The sequence below is a fragment of the Medicago sativa genome, chromosome 3, assembly GCF_051527215.1.
Source record: "Medicago sativa cultivar Bolivia chromosome 3, Bolivia_mono, whole genome shotgun sequence".
Lineage (NCBI taxonomy): Eukaryota > Viridiplantae > Streptophyta > Magnoliopsida > Fabales > Fabaceae > Medicago > Medicago sativa.
Genome location: NC_140751.1, coordinates 73,956,410 through 73,978,227, shown reverse-complemented (window position 1 = coordinate 73,978,227; position 21,818 = coordinate 73,956,410). Strand labels below are relative to the sequence as shown.

At 35.4% G+C, this 21,818-nt stretch overlaps 1 protein-coding gene across 2 annotated transcripts; it reads right to left on the bottom strand.

Moving 5' to 3' along the window:
* Window positions 1–6,482: 6,482 nt before the first annotated feature.
* LOC146940075 (oxysterol-binding protein-related protein 1C-like) lies at window positions 6,483–13,723 on the bottom strand. 2 transcript variants are annotated; one of them, XM_085753666.1, is made up of 10 exons: window positions 12,845–13,723; window positions 12,387–12,743; window positions 9,954–10,050; window positions 9,119–9,558; window positions 8,774–8,929; window positions 8,151–8,318; window positions 7,931–8,071; window positions 7,490–7,720; window positions 7,073–7,186; window positions 6,483–6,901 (listed from the first exon to the last, which is right to left on the bottom strand). In XM_085753666.1, exons 1-10 carry the CDS (start codon window positions 13,307–13,309, stop codon window positions 6,716–6,718), a joined length of 2,355 nt encoding a protein of 784 aa, XP_085609792.1. In that variant the 5' UTR covers window positions 13,310–13,723; the 3' UTR covers window positions 6,483–6,715. The 2 variants fall into 2 exon arrangements, with proteins under 2 accessions (XP_085609792.1, XP_085609793.1); XM_085753667.1 differs by having other exon boundaries at window positions 9,119–9,555.
* Window positions 13,724–21,818: the final 8,095 nt, after the last annotated feature.

Sequence of the window (21,818 nt, the reverse complement as noted above, 5' to 3'; positions counted from 1 at the left end):
TCTGGAATTATCTGCAGTTGTATTCGTGCTTAAGATTTGGAGACATTACTTGTATGATTTGAGATTTGAGGTGTTTAGTGATCACAAGAGTTTGAAGTACTTGTTTGATCAGAAAGAATTGAATATGCGACAACGAAGGTGGCTCGAATTGTTGAAAGATTATGATTTTAGTTTGAATTACCATCCGGGTAAAGCTAATGTGGTTGCAGATGCCCTAAGTAGGAAGAGTTTACATATGTCTGCTATGATGGTGAAGGAATTTGAATTGCTTGAACAGTTTAGAGATATGAGCTTAGTTTGTGAAATGTCGCCTCGGAGTGTTAAGTTAGGAATGCTGAAAATTGATAATGATTTCTTAAAAGATATTAAAGATGCGCAGAAAGCTGATGTTAAGTTTGTGGACTTGTTGGCTGCTAGTAATCAAACTGAAGATGGTGACTTTAAGGTCGATGGTCAGGGTGTGTTGAGGTTTCAAGGTAGGATTTGTATTCCAGACAATGATGAGATAAAGAAGATGATTCTTGAAGAGAGTCATAGGAGTAGCTTGAGTATCCATCCGGGAGCTACAAAGATGTATCATGATTTAAAGAAGTTGTTTTGGTGGTCTGGATTGAAACGTGATGTAGCACAATTTGTGTATTCTTGTTTAATTTGTCAGAAGTCGAAGGTGGAGCATCAGAAGCCTGCTGGATTGATGACACCGTTAGATGTACCAGAATGGAAATGGGATAGTATATCCATAGATTTTGTGACGAGTTTGCCGAATACTCCTAAGGGAAATGATGCTATTTGGGTGATTGTGGATAGATTGACGAAGTCGGCACACTTCCTCCCGATTAATATTAGTTTTCCTTTTCCTGTGGCTCAGTTGGCAGATATTTATATTCGAGACATAGTGAAATTGCATCGTGTTCCTTCAAGCATCGTGTCAGATAGAGATCCAAGATTTACTTCTAGATTTTGGAAGAGTTTGCAAGAGGCTTTAGGCTCTAAGTTGAGATTGAGTTCGGCTTATCATCCTCAAACAGATGGTCAGTCGGAAAGAACAATTCAGTCACTCGAAGACTTGTTGAGAGTTTGTGTACTTGGGCAAGGTGGAACTTGGGATAGTCATCTCCCGTTGATAGAGTTCACATATAATAACAGTCATCATTCAAGTATTGGGATGGCACCTTTCGAGGCCTTGTATGGTCGGAAGTGTAGGACTCCGTTGTGTTCGTTTGAAACAGGTGAAAGTGTGGTTTTAGGACCAGAAATTGTTCAGCAGACTACTGAGAAAGTGAAAATGATTCAAGAAAAGATGAAAGCGTCGCAGAGTCGACAAAAGAGTTACCATGATAAGCGTAGGAAAGACCTTGAGTTTCAAGAAGGAGAGCACGTGTTCTTGAGAGTTACTCTGATGACTGGTGTTGGTCGTGCATTGAAGTCCAAGAAGTTGACTCCGAAGTTTATTGGTCCTTATCAGATATCCGAGAGAATTGGCACGGTGGCTTATAGAGTTGGCTTACCACCGCATCTATCAAATTTGCATGATGTGTTTCATGTGTCGCAGTTGAGGGAGTATGTCCCAGACCCGTCCCATGTGATTCAGAATGATGATGTGCAAGTTAGAGACAACCTTACGGTGGAGACCTTACCTTTGAGAATTGGTGATCGCAAGGTGAAGACGTTGAGGGGCAAGGAGATACCTCTAGTGAGAGTTGTTTGGAGTGGAGCAACTGGTGAAAGCTTGACATGGGAGCTAGAGAGTAAAATGGTAGAGTCTTATCCAGAGTTGTTTGCTTGAGGTAAATTTTTGAGGACGAAAATTCTATAAGTTGGGGAGAGTTATAACGCCCGTCTTAATTATTTAATTAATTCGATGAAGTTTAGAATATATTTATAAATATATGCTTATATGATTTATGATTTAAGTAATTTATATGACTAAGATGTGTGAATTATATGATTCGTGAGGTTGAGTAGTTTATATGATTTATGAATAAATTATGTGGAGTATATGATGTTGTGAAGTTGTTATGTTGGTGTGATTTATTTTATTATTAAATAAAATAAGATATGAGAAATAAAATAAAAATATTAGAAGTTGGGCTGTGAGGTGGAAATAGTAAGTTTATAGGTGAGATGAGCAATAAGGGTAAATAAATAAGACAAACATAAGTGGGAGATGTTTTTACGTGAAACGCCTTTGGAAAAGGGAGAAAAAGTCAGAAGAGGAGATCAAGAGGGAGAGAGAGCTGCGATTCTGCTATAATCAGGTAAGGGTGAGACTAATTTTCAATATTATTAAGAGTATGATTCTATAGGATGAATTTAGCATGATTAGATTAAGTTTTGGTGAGAATTGGGAATTAGGTTTAAGACCGAATTTGATGATTGAATCATGAAAAGATGTTAGGTCGATGCTAAATTAGTGTACAGAACTTAGATATACCATAAGATGATAATTAGATGTTGAATTGAGGTTAGAATTAGGAGATTAAGTGAAAAGTTGGAATTTTTAGGTTTCTGGCCATACTGACATTCATCGCTCGCACCTGCGAGCAAGAACACTCGCAACTGCGAGCTACCCCAAGACACTCGCAACTGCGAGTAACATCGCTCGCAACTGCGAGCCAGACCTTTGAGCTCGCCACTGCGAGTAGAATCACTCGCCACTGCGAGTTAGGCTGTCAGTTGCCCAAAATTGTCCCGATGCGATCCTTTCGCACGTATAGTCTTGAGCTGACCTTAGAAGTAAGAATGAGGGAGGTTTAGGATGTTTCCAGATGTTACAGAAGTCTGTTTATATGACTGAAATGATTAGTAATGTTGCATGAATAATGTTATGATGCTTTATGATATTTATGTTGATGTAATCCATTCCTTAAATGATGTTGAGATATTCCAACACTGTTATATGTTGCAAATCTGTTGCTGTTCATTGCTGTTGACCTATAAAGTCTTGAAATTGCATGAGTCGGTCTATGTTGCAAGAGTTTAAGAAGTCGTCCATGATTATGAGTCGTATGAGTTGTTTATGTTGTTGTCTAAGTTGTTAGAAGTTGATGTTCATTGCATACTCATTAAAGTTGGGGCTTTAGGCCCGGCAGCCTTTGTGCTCATTAAAGTTGGGGGCTTTAGGCCCGGCAACCTTTGTGCTCACACGTTGAGGAGCCTATTATGCTCATTTTGTTGTTGATTGGTACCACATGCATTTGCATATCAAGAAGTTTCATGATGTTTAAGTTGTCAAGTTGTTGTTGAGTTGATAGAGTTGCATGGTCTAAGATGAGTTGTGTGGTCAAGTTGTTGTTGAGTTGATAGAGTTGCATGGTCAAAGATGAGTTGTGTCGTCAAGTTGAGTGTTAAGTTGATTATGATTTGTGATGAAAATTAGTAATGATATGCGATGATTGTATTTGTTATGAAATGAAAAATATGTTAATTGTTAATTGTTGATATGTTATTAATGTTTAAGTTGTTAAATGCATTTTATTGGATTATATGCTTAATGTATTGATTATGAAATCTCACCCCTTCTGCGTATATGTTGCCTCGACCGTGGGCAATGTGCAGGTAATAAAGATTAGAGGCGTTCATGAGTGGACTCTCAGTTGGTGTCTAGGTGCTCTGATACGTAACGGGATGGGGGCTTACTTTTACTTCTGTTCCTTACGTGTCTCTTTTATGAACTAATTTATGGGATTTTTCAATAAGGCCTGCGTGCCAAGACTTTTAAATGTTGAACTATTTTCCGCTGCAACAATTTAAGATTTTTCATGATGTTGAATTTGAAGGATAATTATTACTATCTGTTTTGAGATGTTAAAGTAGTGTGTGGCATTCCGTTATGAATTAAATACTCTGATTTTAAATGAAATTTTTATGTTGGGAAAACGGGGTGTTACAATATCCACACACGTATAATCAACCGTCAGGTTTTAAAGTAGACACGTGATAACCGTAGGTTTATCCCCGAGGTTATCTATAGCTTAGGAATAGATAGAACTCACTGAGGCATTATGTCTCATCCCTCTCATTATTTGTTCAGGTTCACAGGTCTCTTATGGCAAAGGTAAAGAGAAAGCTTTGGATTGATCGTGCTTTTCGTGGATCCAACTTTGTGTCTTTCTATTGAAGCATGTGTTATATTATGAGATGTGTTGTAATGAACTTTGTAGTTAAGTTTCGTTCGACTATCTTTGTGGAAATAATGTAACATAAGACTTATGTTGGCTTTGTATCTAAACTCTCGACTGATGTCGTTTCTGTATTGTATAATTAATGTATCAAATACCAGTTTTAACGCACTTATTGAGTATTCTAGACAATTTCAATTTGGGCGTTACACCATTAGCCCATAGTTTGGGCCGGTCGGGCCTAAAAAATTAGCCCAAAAAGTACACTCGAGCTTTTTTGACCCAAGCCCATTTGACCCATAGAAAAGTGGGCTCGGGTCGGGCCATCGGGCTTTGGGCCAGCCCATTAGCCCATATTTCATTTGATTTTTGTTAAAAAAAACAGTATATTTTTTAAAAAATTATCAACTAATTTAAAATTGTATTAATAAAAATATATTTAAATAAATTTAATAAATATGAATGAATTTAGTTTAAAGTTTTAAATTTTAAAGTATATGAATTATTAATTTGATTTAATTGAAGGAATAATCTAGAGTTTAATTATTATTCAAAGTTAATGTAAAAAAGAGTGAATAAATTAAAAAAATATAACATAAACGGGCCGAGCTCTAGAATTTGCGGCCCAATTATAAATGGGTTGGATCAGTTGACCCATTTATATAGTCGGGCCTTTCGGACCGGGCCATTTGACACATCTACTTAGAATAATGCTCTCCACCCAGCAACTTTTACTCGCACCCTGCAGCCATGCCGAAAATGCTCATGCGCTAGTTAACTTGCGCAAGTGTAAGTTACTGCGCAAGTTAACTCACGTGGCGCAAGTTAAGTGGCGCAACGATATTTTTTCAAATTATTTTTATTAACTTATTCAAAATTATTTTGTTTATATTAACTTTATTCAAATTATGTTTTTTTCTTAACTTTATTCAAAATTATTTTATTAACTTTATTTTGAAATTATTTTGTTTACATTAATCTAAATTATTTTCTTAATTTTATTCTAAATTATTAATTCGATATTATTCTTTAAATTAATACAAATATAAATAAAGGTAAATACAATACAAATATAAATAAAGTTAAATACAACAAATATAAAACAAAGGAACAAAATTGAGGCATAAATAATCTCTCATTTTATTAATAATTCATAAATTACATTACAATAATTCATATGATAAAAAGTAATCTACTTATTCACTAAATCTACTTATTTTCTCCTTGGGGTAAAAAGTAATCAATCTTCGTGGGGTAAAATAGTGAGCAGCCTTCTTGGGGAAAATACATCATCAACCCTTTGGGCTAAATTTAAAACTGTTTTTTTTACCACACGAAGTTCTTTTTACCCACGGTAAAAAGTTTCTGCGGTTAAAAAAACAAGTTTAAAATTATCCCAAAGGGTCGATCATTTCCCCAAGTCGGCTACTCACTACTTTACCCCGACGAAAATTGATCACCTTTTACCCCAAAGAGAATATTGAAAAGAAAAAAAAGAAAGAAGAGAAATAGAGGGAGAGAGTGATGAGGGGGAGAAAGTAGTATGGTGTGAGGAATTAGGGAAGCATGGAGGGGTATTTATAGGTGGGAATGGTAGTATAGGTGGTAAATACCATTAATGTGGTCAAAAAATGTGTAAAATTTGGTAGAAAACGTGTGGATTGAATGTTGGAACATTGACCACAGACCAAAAAAACGTTTGTTCTTCAGTTCTAACCACCGGCCAACGTGCGTGAGTTAACTCGCGCATAAGCCAGTGGTGCGTGACTTAAGTCACGCATTGCTTACAACTTGCGTGACTTAAGTCGCGCATGGCTTACAACGTGCATTAGTTAAGTCACGCTGCGTGACTTAACTAACGCATGGGTATATTTGGAAGCAGTGCAGGGTGCGAGTAAAAGTTGCTGGGTGGAGAGCAAAAATCATCTACTTAATATCACAAGAAATGCTAGCAACACATTAATATACGCATTCTGACATTTAATTTTTGTGATTTAATTTATTTATTTTGTTATTAGCTTAGAGATCAACACATTAAAATAAACATTAAACACGAGGACGAGGAAGTGTGGTCTAGAGTCGCACTAAATTTACGTGAAACCCATATTAGATAGTGAAATGAAAGCTATTTTCAAAATTTTGAGACAAATTTAAATTTCAAAAGATGGCAAAAGTGAGTTGGAAAGTGTACTGCCAACACACGATTCAATATTTGCAATGTTTATGCACTATGAAAACTTTGAGTTCCACCTAATCCCTATTATTTTCTAACAACAACGATGGCCTGAGTTAACCCGTTAGGAAATTTAAATTATTAATAGAAACATTAGAAATTGAAAATTCATGTTTTAGAACTAGAACTTTTGACTGAAACTCATTTCTTGATTATTATGTCAGCCACCATCTAGTAAGAAATTCGATTCAGTATACTTTGAAATGGACAAATAAAAAATCAGAGAAAGAATTACATTATTGCTCGCTCATATTTTCAACTAATTGCCTTACATTAATTTAATGAGTGTACTATAATTACGACGCAGCAGTCATAGACACCCATATGTAAAAAAATGTGGAGGGAAGAATAAACAGAAAAATTAAGATGTAATTTGAACTTCATCAGATAGATGATCTGGAGAAATTTGGCCAAAGATGTCGGGACATGTGTCCCAGTTTCTTTTTTCTCGAGCCTCCCAATACCCTCCCATATAGCGGTATGCCCCGCTTGCTTTATCCTTTGAAAACCACCGCGGTCTCCAACCGCTCTCTTGCATCTTCCGAGCCTGAATATCATTCAAACAAATATAAGATAATCATTATTGGAAATTATAAAGGCATGTGTGTCTATGACATGTGATCCATATAAGATAATCATTATTCAAGCCTGAATTCTCAAGGTACTACAAATGATTTAGTAAAAACAAAGATAAGACATCACAAAATGTAATAGGCACCTGCCGTTGCCGTTGCTCAAGCCGTAACTTTTCTGAATTTGCCATCTCATACTCCCCATTTTCTAAATACCGTTGGTCTGGTCTTAATCTCGAATCTGTTGGTGGCAATTTCTCCTATGTATCCACAAATAAATAAATTATAATGAATGTCTAGTAAAATGCCAAAAATCCGGCAAACAAACACACACAATACGCATAATGAAGATGGAACTATCTTGTTCTTTCTTTTGGATTTACTTGTTATATTCAAATGATTCATATTTCACCTTTGTTACAGAAAATGATTTGTTAATGAAGAGTTAAGTCAACTCCAGTAAAAACACACAAATATGTAATGCACAAATTGCAGAGAATATTTATTCTTAAAATCCATATAATTGTGGCAACACGTAAAAAGTATTAGTTAACAAAACAAACCTTCAATCCAGGGGTAAGTTCATTTAACGTGATGGCAAAACGAGTGAAGTTATATCTAGTAGGAAACATGGGAGCCTTGCTTCGCTTCCAGAGTAGATGAGCCTCTGACAAAGATTCATGACCTTTCCCCTTCCCAGTGTAGTCTCCATTAACATAATGCATGCTTTCGTCCCATTTTCCAAACAAGGTTGATACTGTTTTTCCGTTCCTATCTTGTACTATACCATGAACCTAAAATGGAAGGCATGCCATAGTAAGATGACATTCAAAAAGGATATTTATTCAAACGCCTAAGTTTTTTTCCCTGGAATTGTAATCCGATCATTGGTACAAAGTGTGTGAGGATGAAATCTATACAATAAGATACTCTACATTATACAAGCCAGAGAGGAATATATTATCAGTAAAAAAAATGAAATCCATGAAACAGAAATAAAGCACCTGATGAGGATTTCGATCAATTATAGATTGTTCCTTGAATTTCAGCTTACACGAGTACTCTTGGTTTCCCTCTATACGCATCGTACCATAATGATCACAGTAAAGCTTTCCTAATATGAGATTGTATATTGATGTCGTAACCTGAAAAGAAAAGTCAATTTGATTTACTGCTTTAAAACCAAACCAGGGCATGACAGCCACTAAAGTAATTAAAACATACCTTGCTCCACTGGAAAACCTCTCCATCATCAAATTCCAAAGTCAAAGTACCGACAGGGTCAAGCTGAATTGAGCGGCCCCAAAATTTGCTTTTTAAGTTGCTATCCCCCGAAAATTTCCATCCTGTACCCTCACAGTGACATGCAACTATCATAGGGTGATGACTGACCTGAGAGGAAGCATAAATATTAATAATTTCAGATAGAGGACATAGATTGAAAAAAGCAAATTTGTATCTCCAAATTAAAGTGTATCATGTTCATAGGGTTGTTTGTGTAGAACTAATGGACTCAATTACTCCTTTTATTCATGAACTAAATAGTGTAGTTTCCAAAATTCTTGTCCTTCATATTGGGAACATTGTTCCTTTCAAACAGAAACGAAGTAGATGTAAGGAGTCCAAAGATGCGAGCATTAGCACACAGTTTTCATCAAATAAATTATTCAAGTAACTCTCATTTCGACCTCAAAAATAACAAAAAGAAAAAGCACATTCAGACAATAGTGGATCTATGGAAGAAACCAATACCCCATGAAATCAGAAAGAAAGATAGACGAAGAATTTATCATGATTAATTGACTTGTAAAAAGGTAATACATTCATAATGTCATTATATATTATACCTTCTCTGAGAAAAACCGAAGGCCTTTATCTGGATAGTTAGCCTCATATGTTTCCCCAAGTAATGGATTAAATGGTTTGCAAATTCTTCCTTCGGTTGAAGCATAGGCAGATACAGCAAAAGCAGCGACATAGAGAATCCTCATGAGGCTATCACCCTGCATAGCAACTCCAACTGATTAAAAAGGGGAAGAGCACACCAATACTGCATTGAAAGAGCTAATAGGTAAAAAAAAATCAACATTGCGCAACATTTTATCAATTAGTTTTCTTAGATCATATTGAAGTACCCATATTTTCCTTAATATGGCAGAGCAATATAAATCTATCAGCCAAATCTGACTTACCCTTTTTCCCCATTCATATGCTTGGTCAAGCAGATATGAGTACTCCATTTCCTCAAAGCACTTTTGCAGGGAGGAGAGAGGCTCATTAAAGTAAACAGGAAGGCAAACTTTTGTTAGATCTTTCCCTATATTATCCTTGATCATTGACCAAAGACTGACACCTTTCTCTTTCTCTACAGGGTCTGGCAATTTCTTTCGCCGCTTAACACGAGGGTGGTTGGTTCCAATATATCTATTTGAAGAATCTACATCGTCCTCTGATTCAAATGCATCATTATCAGATGAGAAAGATGATACTCTATAATCAGACCCATTACTTTTAAAAGAACTTGATGATAGAATATCACGGGTATCAAAAAAGACATTGTCATCGTCATCTGTTTCTTCCTCTGCAACATCATTTCTCTCATTATCATCCTCAGATTCACTTGCACTTCCTTCTGAATTAAAAATAGAAAATGAAACAAATAAGTGTAAAAATCACAGATAGGTTATAGCAATTGGCTAGCAGGTAGGAGTAATAAGCATTACAGATTACACACTAATTGAATATAGGGGTGGAAAGATTTGAGAAAGAAAAAAAAAAAGCAGGGGAAGTTAGGGGGAATCTGTGTATTAGAGACAGTGGAAGATAAATACTTAAAGTTTCAAGAAAATGAATCACCAGACCTATGAAACATCTACATTAACCTTTCTGGCAATGCGGAAATGTCTGAAATCTTAACCATTTGTTAACACAAGGGGAGGCCTTAAAAACTATGCGAAGACTAGATTTTGACTGTTGAGCATATGAGAAAACTAATGCCTAATAAACAAGCCATTAAAAAAAACATACCACTAAATTTTTCTTGCATTAATCCAGAGGAATCTTCAACATTCCACTGTCTTTGGCTCTCATCAACAACTGTATTCTCCAGATCGACCTTGTCTGTCTACAATAATGTAATACGGACGAAAGTTTATTAACACACTATAATAAAAAGTTTACCCTTAATACAAAACAACATGCAAAACAATTAGAGAGTAAACAGTTTTGTTAAACAAGTTGGAAACCATGACAACATTGGGCAATTCAGTTGATTAAAATAATGCCGTAAGCATATCATCAATGCAGGATTTAATCAGATTAAAAAACATCAAATTAAAATAGTCATCACATGTAGAATATACCAAGTTCTTGACCTGTTAGTCAAGATGACTCCTGATCAGTGCAATATTGTCTGACAGGATAATAAACAGTTTTTCACTAGGGAAGACACGCTTGCAACTTGCAAGATACAAATGAAGGGAGAAATAAACCTGAATCTATTAATATGTGTCTAATTGTCGAAGATACTTTAATTAGGTATAATAGTTGGCATTAGTTGATCAGCTGTATGGCTTTTAACTGGAAGAAAATTTTAAGGTCGTAATAAATCATACAAGAGTATTGCTTGGTTTGGATCAACTTCTAACTTTTGGAAACTTCTCAAATTAAAATAAATTTATAGGGTCCTTATACAAGTGTCTATAGAGAAGGTAAATGAGAGAGCTATTGAAAAATTGAGATACAGAAGCTGATGTTTAAAAATACTCAGTTATTGCAAGATCCTTTTAATATTTCTTTTACATGTTTTTACTAAGAGTGTATTCAAACTGGTTCTTAAATTGATGTAGCATCTCACCGCTCATACAATTTCAAATTAAAGAGCATTTGGTTGAACAGATACATAATCAGTTAAATCAGGGCCGTCCCTATAAAACTGTAGGCTCGGCTCTCGTAGTAAAAATAGGCCCCTAATAAATAAAAACAACGCACAATTTTTTTAAAAGATTAATCTTCTATTTAAATTGAAAATAACACTCGTATACTGGTTATTAGCCACCGAAATCAAAATTAGCAATTATTTTTACTAAAGACGTGCTTTTTTTACTTAGAAATTGAAACATGAAACATGTATATATTTCTTTTTGAGTGGGGGTGGGGATATTGAGCAATAATTTTTTCTTGAGGCCCAGCTCGGTTGAGCTCTTTGCATTCCCCAAAGAACGGCCCTGAGTTAAATGTATAATCTGTGCCAGGATTCTGATCAGAACATGGTCATTAGAAGTTACAGTAAAGAGTAAATAAATGAGCTATAAAACTTCATAAGAATAACTCATTGACCACAATTTCGTACTCCCTCCGTCCCTTAATGTAACCACCCATTTGATTTTATTTTTGTCCCTAAATGTAACCCCCTTTTCAAATTACTAGAAGCATTTATTACTTTTTTCCTAAACATACCCCTAATTAATACTACTAATTTGTCTTGAAATATAAATAGTCAAATTTATTACACATACAAACAAAGGACAGTTTGGTAATATTAATACACAAAACAGACACATTAATTACACTGACAACTTTTCTTAAGAAATGTGAAAAAAGCAAAGGGGGGTTACATTAAGGGACGGAGGGAGTACTTCCGAGTTTTAAGGTTTATATTTGGTCACATTACGATACCAAACTCCTACCTGAGCCATCTATATTAGTAACCATGGTTCAAATTCTGCATACAAGCCATGAAACTGATTGTGTACACAGAATGCAGTGGAGAGGAGGAACCTATAAAACACAGACTCCGACATGGGTATCTCACACGATACAAACACGAACACATCGACACTACTAATTTAAAAAATATAGGACACCGGCACCAATACATATATATTTATTTATTTATTATAAAAAATAAAATATGACCATTATCAATAAAATATCTAAATTAATAATTAAACTATATATATGTGCATTTTAATTGAACAAATTGTTTCATTACATATATGTGCATCTTAATTGAACAAATTGTTTCATTACAAAAAGTTCTTAAACAAAATATGATAGGTTTTCATCTTTATCCATCTATCTCCTATACCAAAAGCTAAAAGCAATGTAATCAAATTTAATGTCTCTAACCCTTCAGTGATCATCATTGCTCGACATATTTTAACTCTTTTGAAAGTGTCCAGGGAATGTCCAAGTAAAGAAAAAAAAATGCTTTTATCGGGACACTTATGTGAGCTATCGGAGGAGTGACCTACGAGTGTCAGCCTCAGAGACACACCTAATCTCATAGGTGTCCGTGTTTCAGAGAGGAACTGCTTACGCTTTACAATTAATCTTCTCTCAATTGAAGTATTACAAACCAGAAAGTTTTGACAGTTAAAGTAAACACAGAAAAGTATATAACAACGGATAGTAAAACACAATTGAAGATTTCAACTTGAATTAAAAATGATGTAGTACCTCTAAATGGCGTAACGTGTCAATGAGGATGGAATGCTTCTGCTTAAGCAACACTAATTGATTCTGTAACGCTGCAAACTCAGTTTTCATAATTTGTTCACTGTCCTGAATAGCCGCTTCACTCACTCCTTCATCCAGAAGCCGATTTCTTAGTTTCTCAGTTGAAATTGTTACGTTATCCACAGGAGCCATTAATTCACTATTGGAAATTCTAGGGAACATATCTTTCACTGCTTGCAAAGCTTCCATCCACGCCACACGATCCTCACGTGACTCTGCTCTCAAATGAAGTCTCTTCATTCCCGTGAACACCGAAAATCTCTTATCATCTGATTTACTCTCGCGAATCGTTGAAACCTAAATCACAGTTTATCAATATTTTAAAATCAAAATCAAAATTAATCATATGAATACTGATTCAAACATAGTTGATGAATTGGATTAATTGATTAACGAACCTTGAGATGGATTTCACCGAAAGGTTTTCGACGATGTTGATAGGGATAAGAATTACGATTGCGATTGATCCTTCGAATAGATTCATCGCCGATAACTTTGGAGCCTTTTTCAGTTTCATGATTAACGATAATTTTATCAGGTCCATGAATCTTGTAGTAAGAGAGAACTCCATCTTGTAGAACAAACCATCGAGGTCTCCATCCTTTACCGTAATTCACCCATTTATACAGTATACCTGAGATTCCATTTCCGACGAGGTCGTTGATCTTCAAATCAACAACCACCGCCGGCTGTTCTCGCTGACTACCGTTGCTATGGCTGTGACTATGAATCGGAGCTGTCGAATCGGATCTAACAGCGACGGATGGTGGTGGAGGAGGCATGCTAAAGTCAGTGAACGGAGACGGAGGTTTCACCGGTGAAGCTTGGTCGGAAATAGCGGAGACGCAGCAGAAAGGATGCATGATTAGTGTTTGAATTGGAGGAAGGTGACGTGGCGGCGGTGATTGACGGCGGTGATTGAGAGAAGCTTCATGGGACCCTTACGGCGATCGATCACTGTCAGAAAATAAGAAGAGAGAACGGAACGGAGGCGGGAAGCGGAATATGCGTGAAGAGAGTTTATAAGAACGATAAATAAAAACGGTTACGTCTAGGTAGCAGATTTATGAAAAATGTAAAATAAATTGAATTAATGTGAATGGAAGGACAAAGACAAAGTCTTGGTCAAAACATGTACTGTATGAATTTTAATTTTAATTACATTACATAAATGAAAAGTATATGGATTAATTTGAGATGGAGTGTTGGGAGAGAAAAGAAAAGGTAACGGAGGTAGTTAGTTATTGTGGTGAGACGAACTCGAAGGAAGAAGGTTCAATGAAATGAGATGCGATTTTAAATTAAATAAGATGAAGTTGGTTGAGAGAATAATACTAACTATTATGATTATGATGATTGATTGACTGGTCTTACTTTTTGGATTGAGAGGGGATGGGTTATGATTGTCTGTGATGAGGGTACAGGGGGATTTTGGAGTTTGATGCCGCCGGCTTAATGACAATGTGACGCGTGGAGGGGTTAGAGGAGGACATGTGGAGGGTACTGTGTTTGTTCAGAGTTTAATGTGTTGACACTTTGACTGAATTTTAGCGTTACGCCCATGGCTTCCACGTTTTGAAAGAATCTAATCTAATATTCGGATTGAAATGGTAGCATAAAATTGAACGGACTTGGTGAGATTAGAAGCTACTACTTCTTTACTCTATGTTTGGATGGGAGAAGAGAAGAAAATTCACCTTGGAGAAGAGAAGTGAAGAAAACTCATCTTATGGGGTTGATATGAATTACCATTTAAAAGATGGTCAAATCTCATATTTATGATAGGGTTAATTATGTTTTTGATCTCTATAAATATATCAACTTTTTGTTTTAGTCTCTTTAAAATTTCCCTTCAACTTTTAGTCTTTATAAAATTTTCAATCACTATTTTGATCCCTATTTTTAAGGTAATTTTTGTATTTTTTTAATGAAATTGTGTAGAAAAATGTAGAATATTGTGAAACTGTATAAAAAAAATTAGAATTTTTTTAACAAAACATAAATTAAATATAGATTTTTAACCACCATAAATATAAAATTCATATTTAATTCATGTTTTGTTAAAAAATTCAAAAAAATTTTGGGAGAGATTCTTATATTATTATAAATTTTTATGGAAAATTTCATTCAAAAATGTGAATTTTATATATGAGTTTACTTTAAAAGAGAGACCAAAAGTGAAGATGCAAAAGTTTCAAGAGACTAAAAGTTGAAGAAATTTTTTAGAGGGACTAAAACGAAAAGTTGATATATTTATAGGGATCAAAAACATATTTAATCCTTTATAATATACTCCCTCCGGTCTCCAATGTAAGAAACTTTTCACTTTTCAGATTCATTCAATAAATGATGTATGTGATCTATAATATAGACCACATACATCATTTATTGAATGAATCTAAAAAGTGAAAAGTTTCTTACATTTGAGACCGGATGGAGTAGTAATAGAAAAGAGAAAGGTTAACGAGTGTTTCATGATACTCTTTAAAGATCATAAACATCTACAATGGAGACCATCAATTTAGAGTTCTTAAATGAGTATCACGTATATACATCACTATTTTATAATTTTTTAATAATAGTACCTAATAAGCACTCAGTCACTCTAATGAAGATCATCTGACAAAAGGTCTAAATGTGTTTCACCAATAACTCTTCATCATTTACGTTCCAACAATACAATGATTATTTTAATATAAAGTAGCGTGGGATCCACTTAAAAATGGAGGTCATTAGTGAGACCTTGGATCTTAGAAGATCCCCAAAAGTTTTTTCCCCAATGGGGGTACCTATTAGGTATCGAGTCTTCAATGGTTAAGACCTCACCATTGAAGATGATCTAACTAATAAGTTTTTTTTTATTCTTATAAATATCTCAAATTTTATTTTTAATGTTTTTTAAAAAATTCAGCAAGATTTGGTCTCCCAAATATTTTTCTTCACGATTTTTGTTTCCTGTTTTGAAGTCAACTCGTACGTGCCCTCATATTTTTTAATGAATTTTTACAGAAATGTTTAAAATATTATAGCAATCTCTCGCACAAAAATTTAGATTTTTTTAACAAAATATGAATTGTTTAAACGCTAATAATTTAAAAATTCATATTTAATTCATCCATTGTCAAAAAAAAAAAAATTTGTAAGAGAGATTTTTTTAGCTAAATCAAGGGGAGCAGACATCAAGGAAACTCGCGGACATCCCAACTAGGTTGACACCTCCACACGATTTCTATCCTCTGTCGATGACCTCATAAAATAATATTATTAAAAAATAGCAAAATCTCTACAAAGAGGGGGGCTAGACTTGACCCTCAAAACCAAAGCAGGGAACAAATAAAGAAGAAAACAAAAATAAAATTAAGGAAAACGATATTTAGGCAAACCGAAACGGTCTGAAAAGAACGAATCCTGAATAAAATCTGGAAGAGTAATGGACCACCAAACACCCTGAATACTATGACCATGATTAGCACGACCATCCACACAACTATTCTCCTCTCGGAATATATGCGAAGAAATCACCTGAAAACCTGTCAGAAAGCAGTCGTGCCACCGCTTTTTCAAACGGGTCGGCACTAGAGAGACATTCTTAAAAGTCAACAATGCACTAGTAGAGTCACTTTCTAACCAAATGTTTCTCCAACCCAGCTGCAAAACGTGCTCCATAGCCATAATAAAACAAAAGATTTCAACCTCAAAAACAGAGAATGCTCCAAGATTACCTATAAAACAACCCATCAAAGATCCTCTGTTGTCCCTAAATATACCACCACATATAAAAGGTCACCTTAATTTAACTTATACACTTAAAGGTTTAAATGCATATTTGGTCATCTTATTTTAACTTGTTCACATATTTAGTCTCACAATTTTTATACCTGAAAATACAGTCTCTAATTTTTAAAATTTCAAAATATGTATCTACCATTGTATTTTTTGTTTATTTTACTAATGACTTAGGTTGAATATTGAACTGACAAGTTAGTTGGTGATATTTATTTTTTGTTTCAACTTTTCAGGTGTTTGAGAAAGAAGTCATGAGAACCTCATTTGATTAATTGGGAAGTTTGTTGCTTGCCTAAAGGTGATGGGGGTCTTGGTATTAGGAACCAAAAACAAATGAATGAAGCTTTCCTTATGAAAATGTTGTGGAACATGATCAATAAACTGGATGATCTTTGGTGCAAGGTCCTTTATAGTAAGTATGGTAGAAATAAAGATCTTCGAGTTGCTATTACTTCTTAGCCTTATGACTCCCCTTTATGGAAAGCCTTAGCATGTACTTGGGACCAATTCCAAAGACATACGGTTTGGCAGCTGGGAGATGGTCGAAAAATAAACTTTTGGCTTGATAATTGGATGCCCGATGGTCGTTCTCTAATGAATATATGTACTCAGCAGACCATTGATACGACGCTTACTTTGAAGGACACTTTAACAGAGACAGGCGAATATGACTTAAATTTTCTCACCACTAATCTTCCCAACATTACTGTCAATCAGTTGGTGGCTATCCCAGCTCCTAAAGAAACAGTGGGTTGGACTCCATTGGTTGGACTAGAACAAATACTCGTCATTTTACTATGCAAAGTGCTTATAACCTGCAACGAGAGAGATACCGTTCTATTGAAGGGAATTGGAAGAGTTTGTGGAGTTGGAAAGGACCTCACAAAATTCAAACTTTCATGTGGATTGCTGCTCATGAGCGACTTTTAACGAATTATCGCAAAAGTAGATTGGGAAGTGGAATATCCCTTTTGTGTCCAACTTGTGGAAATGGAGATGAAACAATCATCCATGCTCTGAGATATTATGTGCAATCAACCCGAGTTTGGCTTAGGTTAGTATCTTCTAATCACATGACTAATTTCTTTTCTTTGAATTGCAGGGATTGGATCTTTGACAATCTCAACAACAAGAAGATGACATCACACAAGATCGAGTGGCAAACTATATTTATGGTAACATGTTGGCCCTTGTGGATGTGGAGGAATAAGAGCATTTTTGAAGAGGAGTTTCATCGCCCTTTCAATCCAATTGATGTGATTCTCAAGATGGCTACGGAGATTGATAACTGCAAACAAACACAAATATCTTGATGGCCTCAACACACTGACACTATTTTTATTGGTTGGAAGACACCCCGGGAGGGTTGGGTTAAACTCAACTGTGACGACGCGCATAAAAGCTCAAGTAATCTTTCGGGATGTGGCGGACTTCTTCGTGATAACATTGGAAATTGTGTTTACTTTTTAGAAACAATGGTGTATTGTTTTGCGAATTAAACACATATTTGTCTTAAAACTTAGTCCTTCGTCCATCCTTGTATTTTTTTCTTCTTGTTGATTTTTTTTTGAAAAAATCAAAATGGAATTAAAATATCAAAAATGATTCATCTCGCACAAGGTGTGCAGAAGAGAATCACCCAATCAAGTTACAAGGTTAATGTCTGATGCCAAAAAACAAAACAAAAAAAAAAACTCCACACACAAACAAAAAGAAGAAAGCTACTACGTAACACCCATACAAAGTAAAGGGTGCTGCCACCAGTCAGTATAACTGAAGGCGGAAGTAAACATTTTAGCTTTCAACCAAACAAAAAGACAAAAACTTAACGCTATCCAATAAATGCGCCAAATCCTGAGCGGTGTGGGAAAAAATATGCTATTTTTTTCCTTCCAGACAACCCAGCAGCCGGCGTGCCAGATCACTTGGAGAAAAGAATGAGTAGACCGAGGTAATCCCGCCAAATGTCCACATTGATGAAGATGTTCTCGGACGGACTGAGGAAATGTGAAAATGATACCAAGCCATTGGTAAACAAGGTACAACGAACCACCGAAGAAGTCGCAATGAATGAATAGATGCCCCATGGTCTCCAGGCAGCCACACCCACCTGCACAAATAGTATCGTCATGCGGGAGGACTCTCCTATGAAGAAGATTATCTTTGGTGGGGAGTCTGTTTCGAAGTAGTCTCCAAACGAACACGGACACCTTTAACGAAACATGTTTCAACCAGGCAACATCAAAAAGGCCAGTCTCTATAGGTGTGTCAGACGTCGTGAGATACTGATAAGTCCCTTAACGGTATAACCGCTAATAGGAGCAAAAATCCATCGCCACTTGTCAAGAGTAGAATCCTGCAAAACAACATTACACAACAAGGTCGAGCATTCCACAACGGAATCATCTTCCCACGCCAAAAGACGCCTCCGCCACTCCCAAGCTCCACCTCCAACCCCCTCCTCTCCTCACCATCTCCCTCACCGTCTTGTTGATAGAAACAGGCAAGAAGACAATAAGGCATAAGTATTAATTATTTTGCGAATTAAACACTTATGTAGACACCATTCGTCTTTTTTTTTTTTTTTACATACCATTCGTCTTAAAACTTACACCTTCTTCCGTCTTCGTATTTTTTTCTTGTTCATAGAAAAAGGCAAGAAAACAGACAATAAGGCAAAATAATATCCATCCAACTTTTCTTTTTGGGTGATATATCCGTCCAACTACTGTGGGAAATGCCGACAATTTTATGGAGGCGATGAGAGTATAGTATTATATAAATAGTAAGACTAATGAGTTTCACTGAATAATGAGTGGATATTTCAAGACTATATAATAGTAAGACTAATGAGTTTCACTGAATAAAAGAGTGGATATTTAAAAGAGGACGTTACCATATGCATGAGTTAAAACTGTTTAAATTTTGTCTTGTGAGCTTAACTTAGTTGGTAGAACATTGCATAATATATGCATGAGTTATGATTTGAACCTCACATAGTCCCCATTTATTCACCCTTAATTGTTAACTATTAGGTTACTTGACAAAAAAATAATTTAAATCTTAAATTTTTTATTTAAAGGGTAAATTTTTAATCATTAGACTACTCGAAGAAAAAATATCATCTAACCGAGTCATATTTTTTGGTTACAATCTAACCGAGTCATATGATATTTCAAGATAAATATGTCTCCTTAAATTTTGATTAATAAAGTAGTATTTTTTTTAAAGATTTACAAAGTAGTATTTAATGTTCATGAAGAAAGCGTTAGACACAAAAATCTCATGTAAGTCAAGTTAATACTCCATCCGGTCACATTTATAAGCAAAAAACACTTTTTTAAGTACATTGAATAGTTAACGTATCTAGCCACATTTATATGTTAGATACATCAATTATTCAATATACCTAAAAAAGTGTTTTTTGCTTATAAATGTGACCGGAGGGAGTATTAAAGTTCCTAAATTCATGATAAAGATTAAAGACACACCATTTACTTTTTTTGACTAACACATTATTTATTTTAGGAAAATGCTACTTCTCAAGAAAAATAGCTTCAAGAATTTTCCAAGACGCAGTTGGTAAATTTTAATTTGATGATTTATTTGTCCACTTCCTATTTTTCAGCCACACCTCCTTGAATTGTGGCAAATAGTGCATTGTGATTGACTACTCTTTATTCTTGAAGAATTCTTGATGTTATTTTTCTAGAGATATAACATTGCTCTTTATTTTATCATGAACGCCATTTAATTTTATCATGAAAAATACATGACACTACTGGATTAAGTATGACAATCAGGAAAACTATTTGTGCCTCGTGCGAATTAAAATATTATGCTCTATTAACTTGTACAAAGTCATATACATATCTACAGTGGCCTTGACCCCTACAATAATATTATAAATTTTTTTGTTTCTTTCTGAGATATTAAAACTTGGTTTAATATTTTTTTTTAAAAGCTAAAATGGAATTTATTAAGATAGCAATGAATCTTAACCAGCACAAGGAGTGCTAGGCTAGGAGTCTTACAGTAGCAAAACAAAGGATGATGGGAAACCCCCAATGGAAAATCCATACACCCGTGAAAATAAAGAAAAATCCAAAAACCTATAGGAAACGCCTCCTAACAAAGGGCTATCTCCGAAATCAATAAATAGAAACACCAAAACAAAGCTAACACCACGATCAATGAAACAACATAAACAAAATTCTCAAGCATCGTCACAACTGCCGCAAAAACAACTTCTACCACCCACATTCCGCTGCTCGCACACAACCCCTGAACACCAACTTAAAAACCTACACCACAACCAACAATCTTTGAAAAACAGCCGGGAAAAAACCCCTAACACCACCATTAGCTCTCCTAAGCACCTTCACCCAAAACACACCTCATAAACAACCGCAAAAGCCAACCAAAAATCCTTGTACCATCACCAAAAACCACCACAAACACCACCACAAAAATCAACACCATTACCACCACCGTCACCAAAACTACCATTGACCACCACAAAAATCACCATTAACCCTCACCTAAAAGCAACACCAGCCACCACGCGCAGCACCACCCAAAGCCACCACAAGCATCACCACCAAAAACCACCACGAGCCCCGCCACAAAAGACCCAAAATCAGCACCACCAAGAAAACCACCATGAAGTACCACAAACCAACACAACCAAAGATCCATCGAAACCTTCATAAGCGAACCTAGATATGATCCATCATCACTATCGTGACCGATCCATCACCACCTATGTTGCGAGCAAACATAACCTCCACCACAACCAAGAGAGAAAACAAATCAAATAGTCTGAGACCCACGAAAACCAAACAACCACCGACAAGCATCCAACGATACACCACAAAATCCACCAACGGCTCAGCCAAACGAAACAAATAAAAAAACACGAAAAACACAAACCAACTTTTACGACGACAGAGAGCAACCGCACGTCGGTACGGTGGTGCGGAGGACAGAGACCCTCTTACTTGGTTTAATATGAAGGAGTTATAAAGTACTACTCTTACTTGTTAATTAGTTTACTCCCATTTAAAAATATGAAAGAGTAAATTACAAGTATACTCTCACTTGTTTTTGATCAATTTTCAAATATTTTTGTTCTAAAACGACTTGAACAAAAATTAAAGTATTGTGTTGATGATATGGAAGCATGGAGCAAAGCCAATACTCCAAATTTTCGTCACGAGGCAAACAAATTGCGGAACGAGCTTGCTGCCATTCGAAGTACTAATGATCACACAATTGATGCATCTATTACTAACATCCAAAACAAGCTTTCTTGTGTCTTGTTGCAGGAAGATATTTATTGGAAACAACGATCCAAAGTCTTTTGGCTCAAGGATGGGGACAAGAATAGTAAGTTTTTTCATGCATCAGCCACTGCGAGACGCAAGAGAAATACTATAAAAAAGCTGCGGGATGCTCATGATAGGTATGTCGAAGATCAAGCTGGTCTGTGTAGCATTGCCCAAGACTATTTTTGTAATCTCTACACACCTAGTGACGGAGATCATTCACCAATTATTGCAACTATCCATCAATGCCTGTCTCATC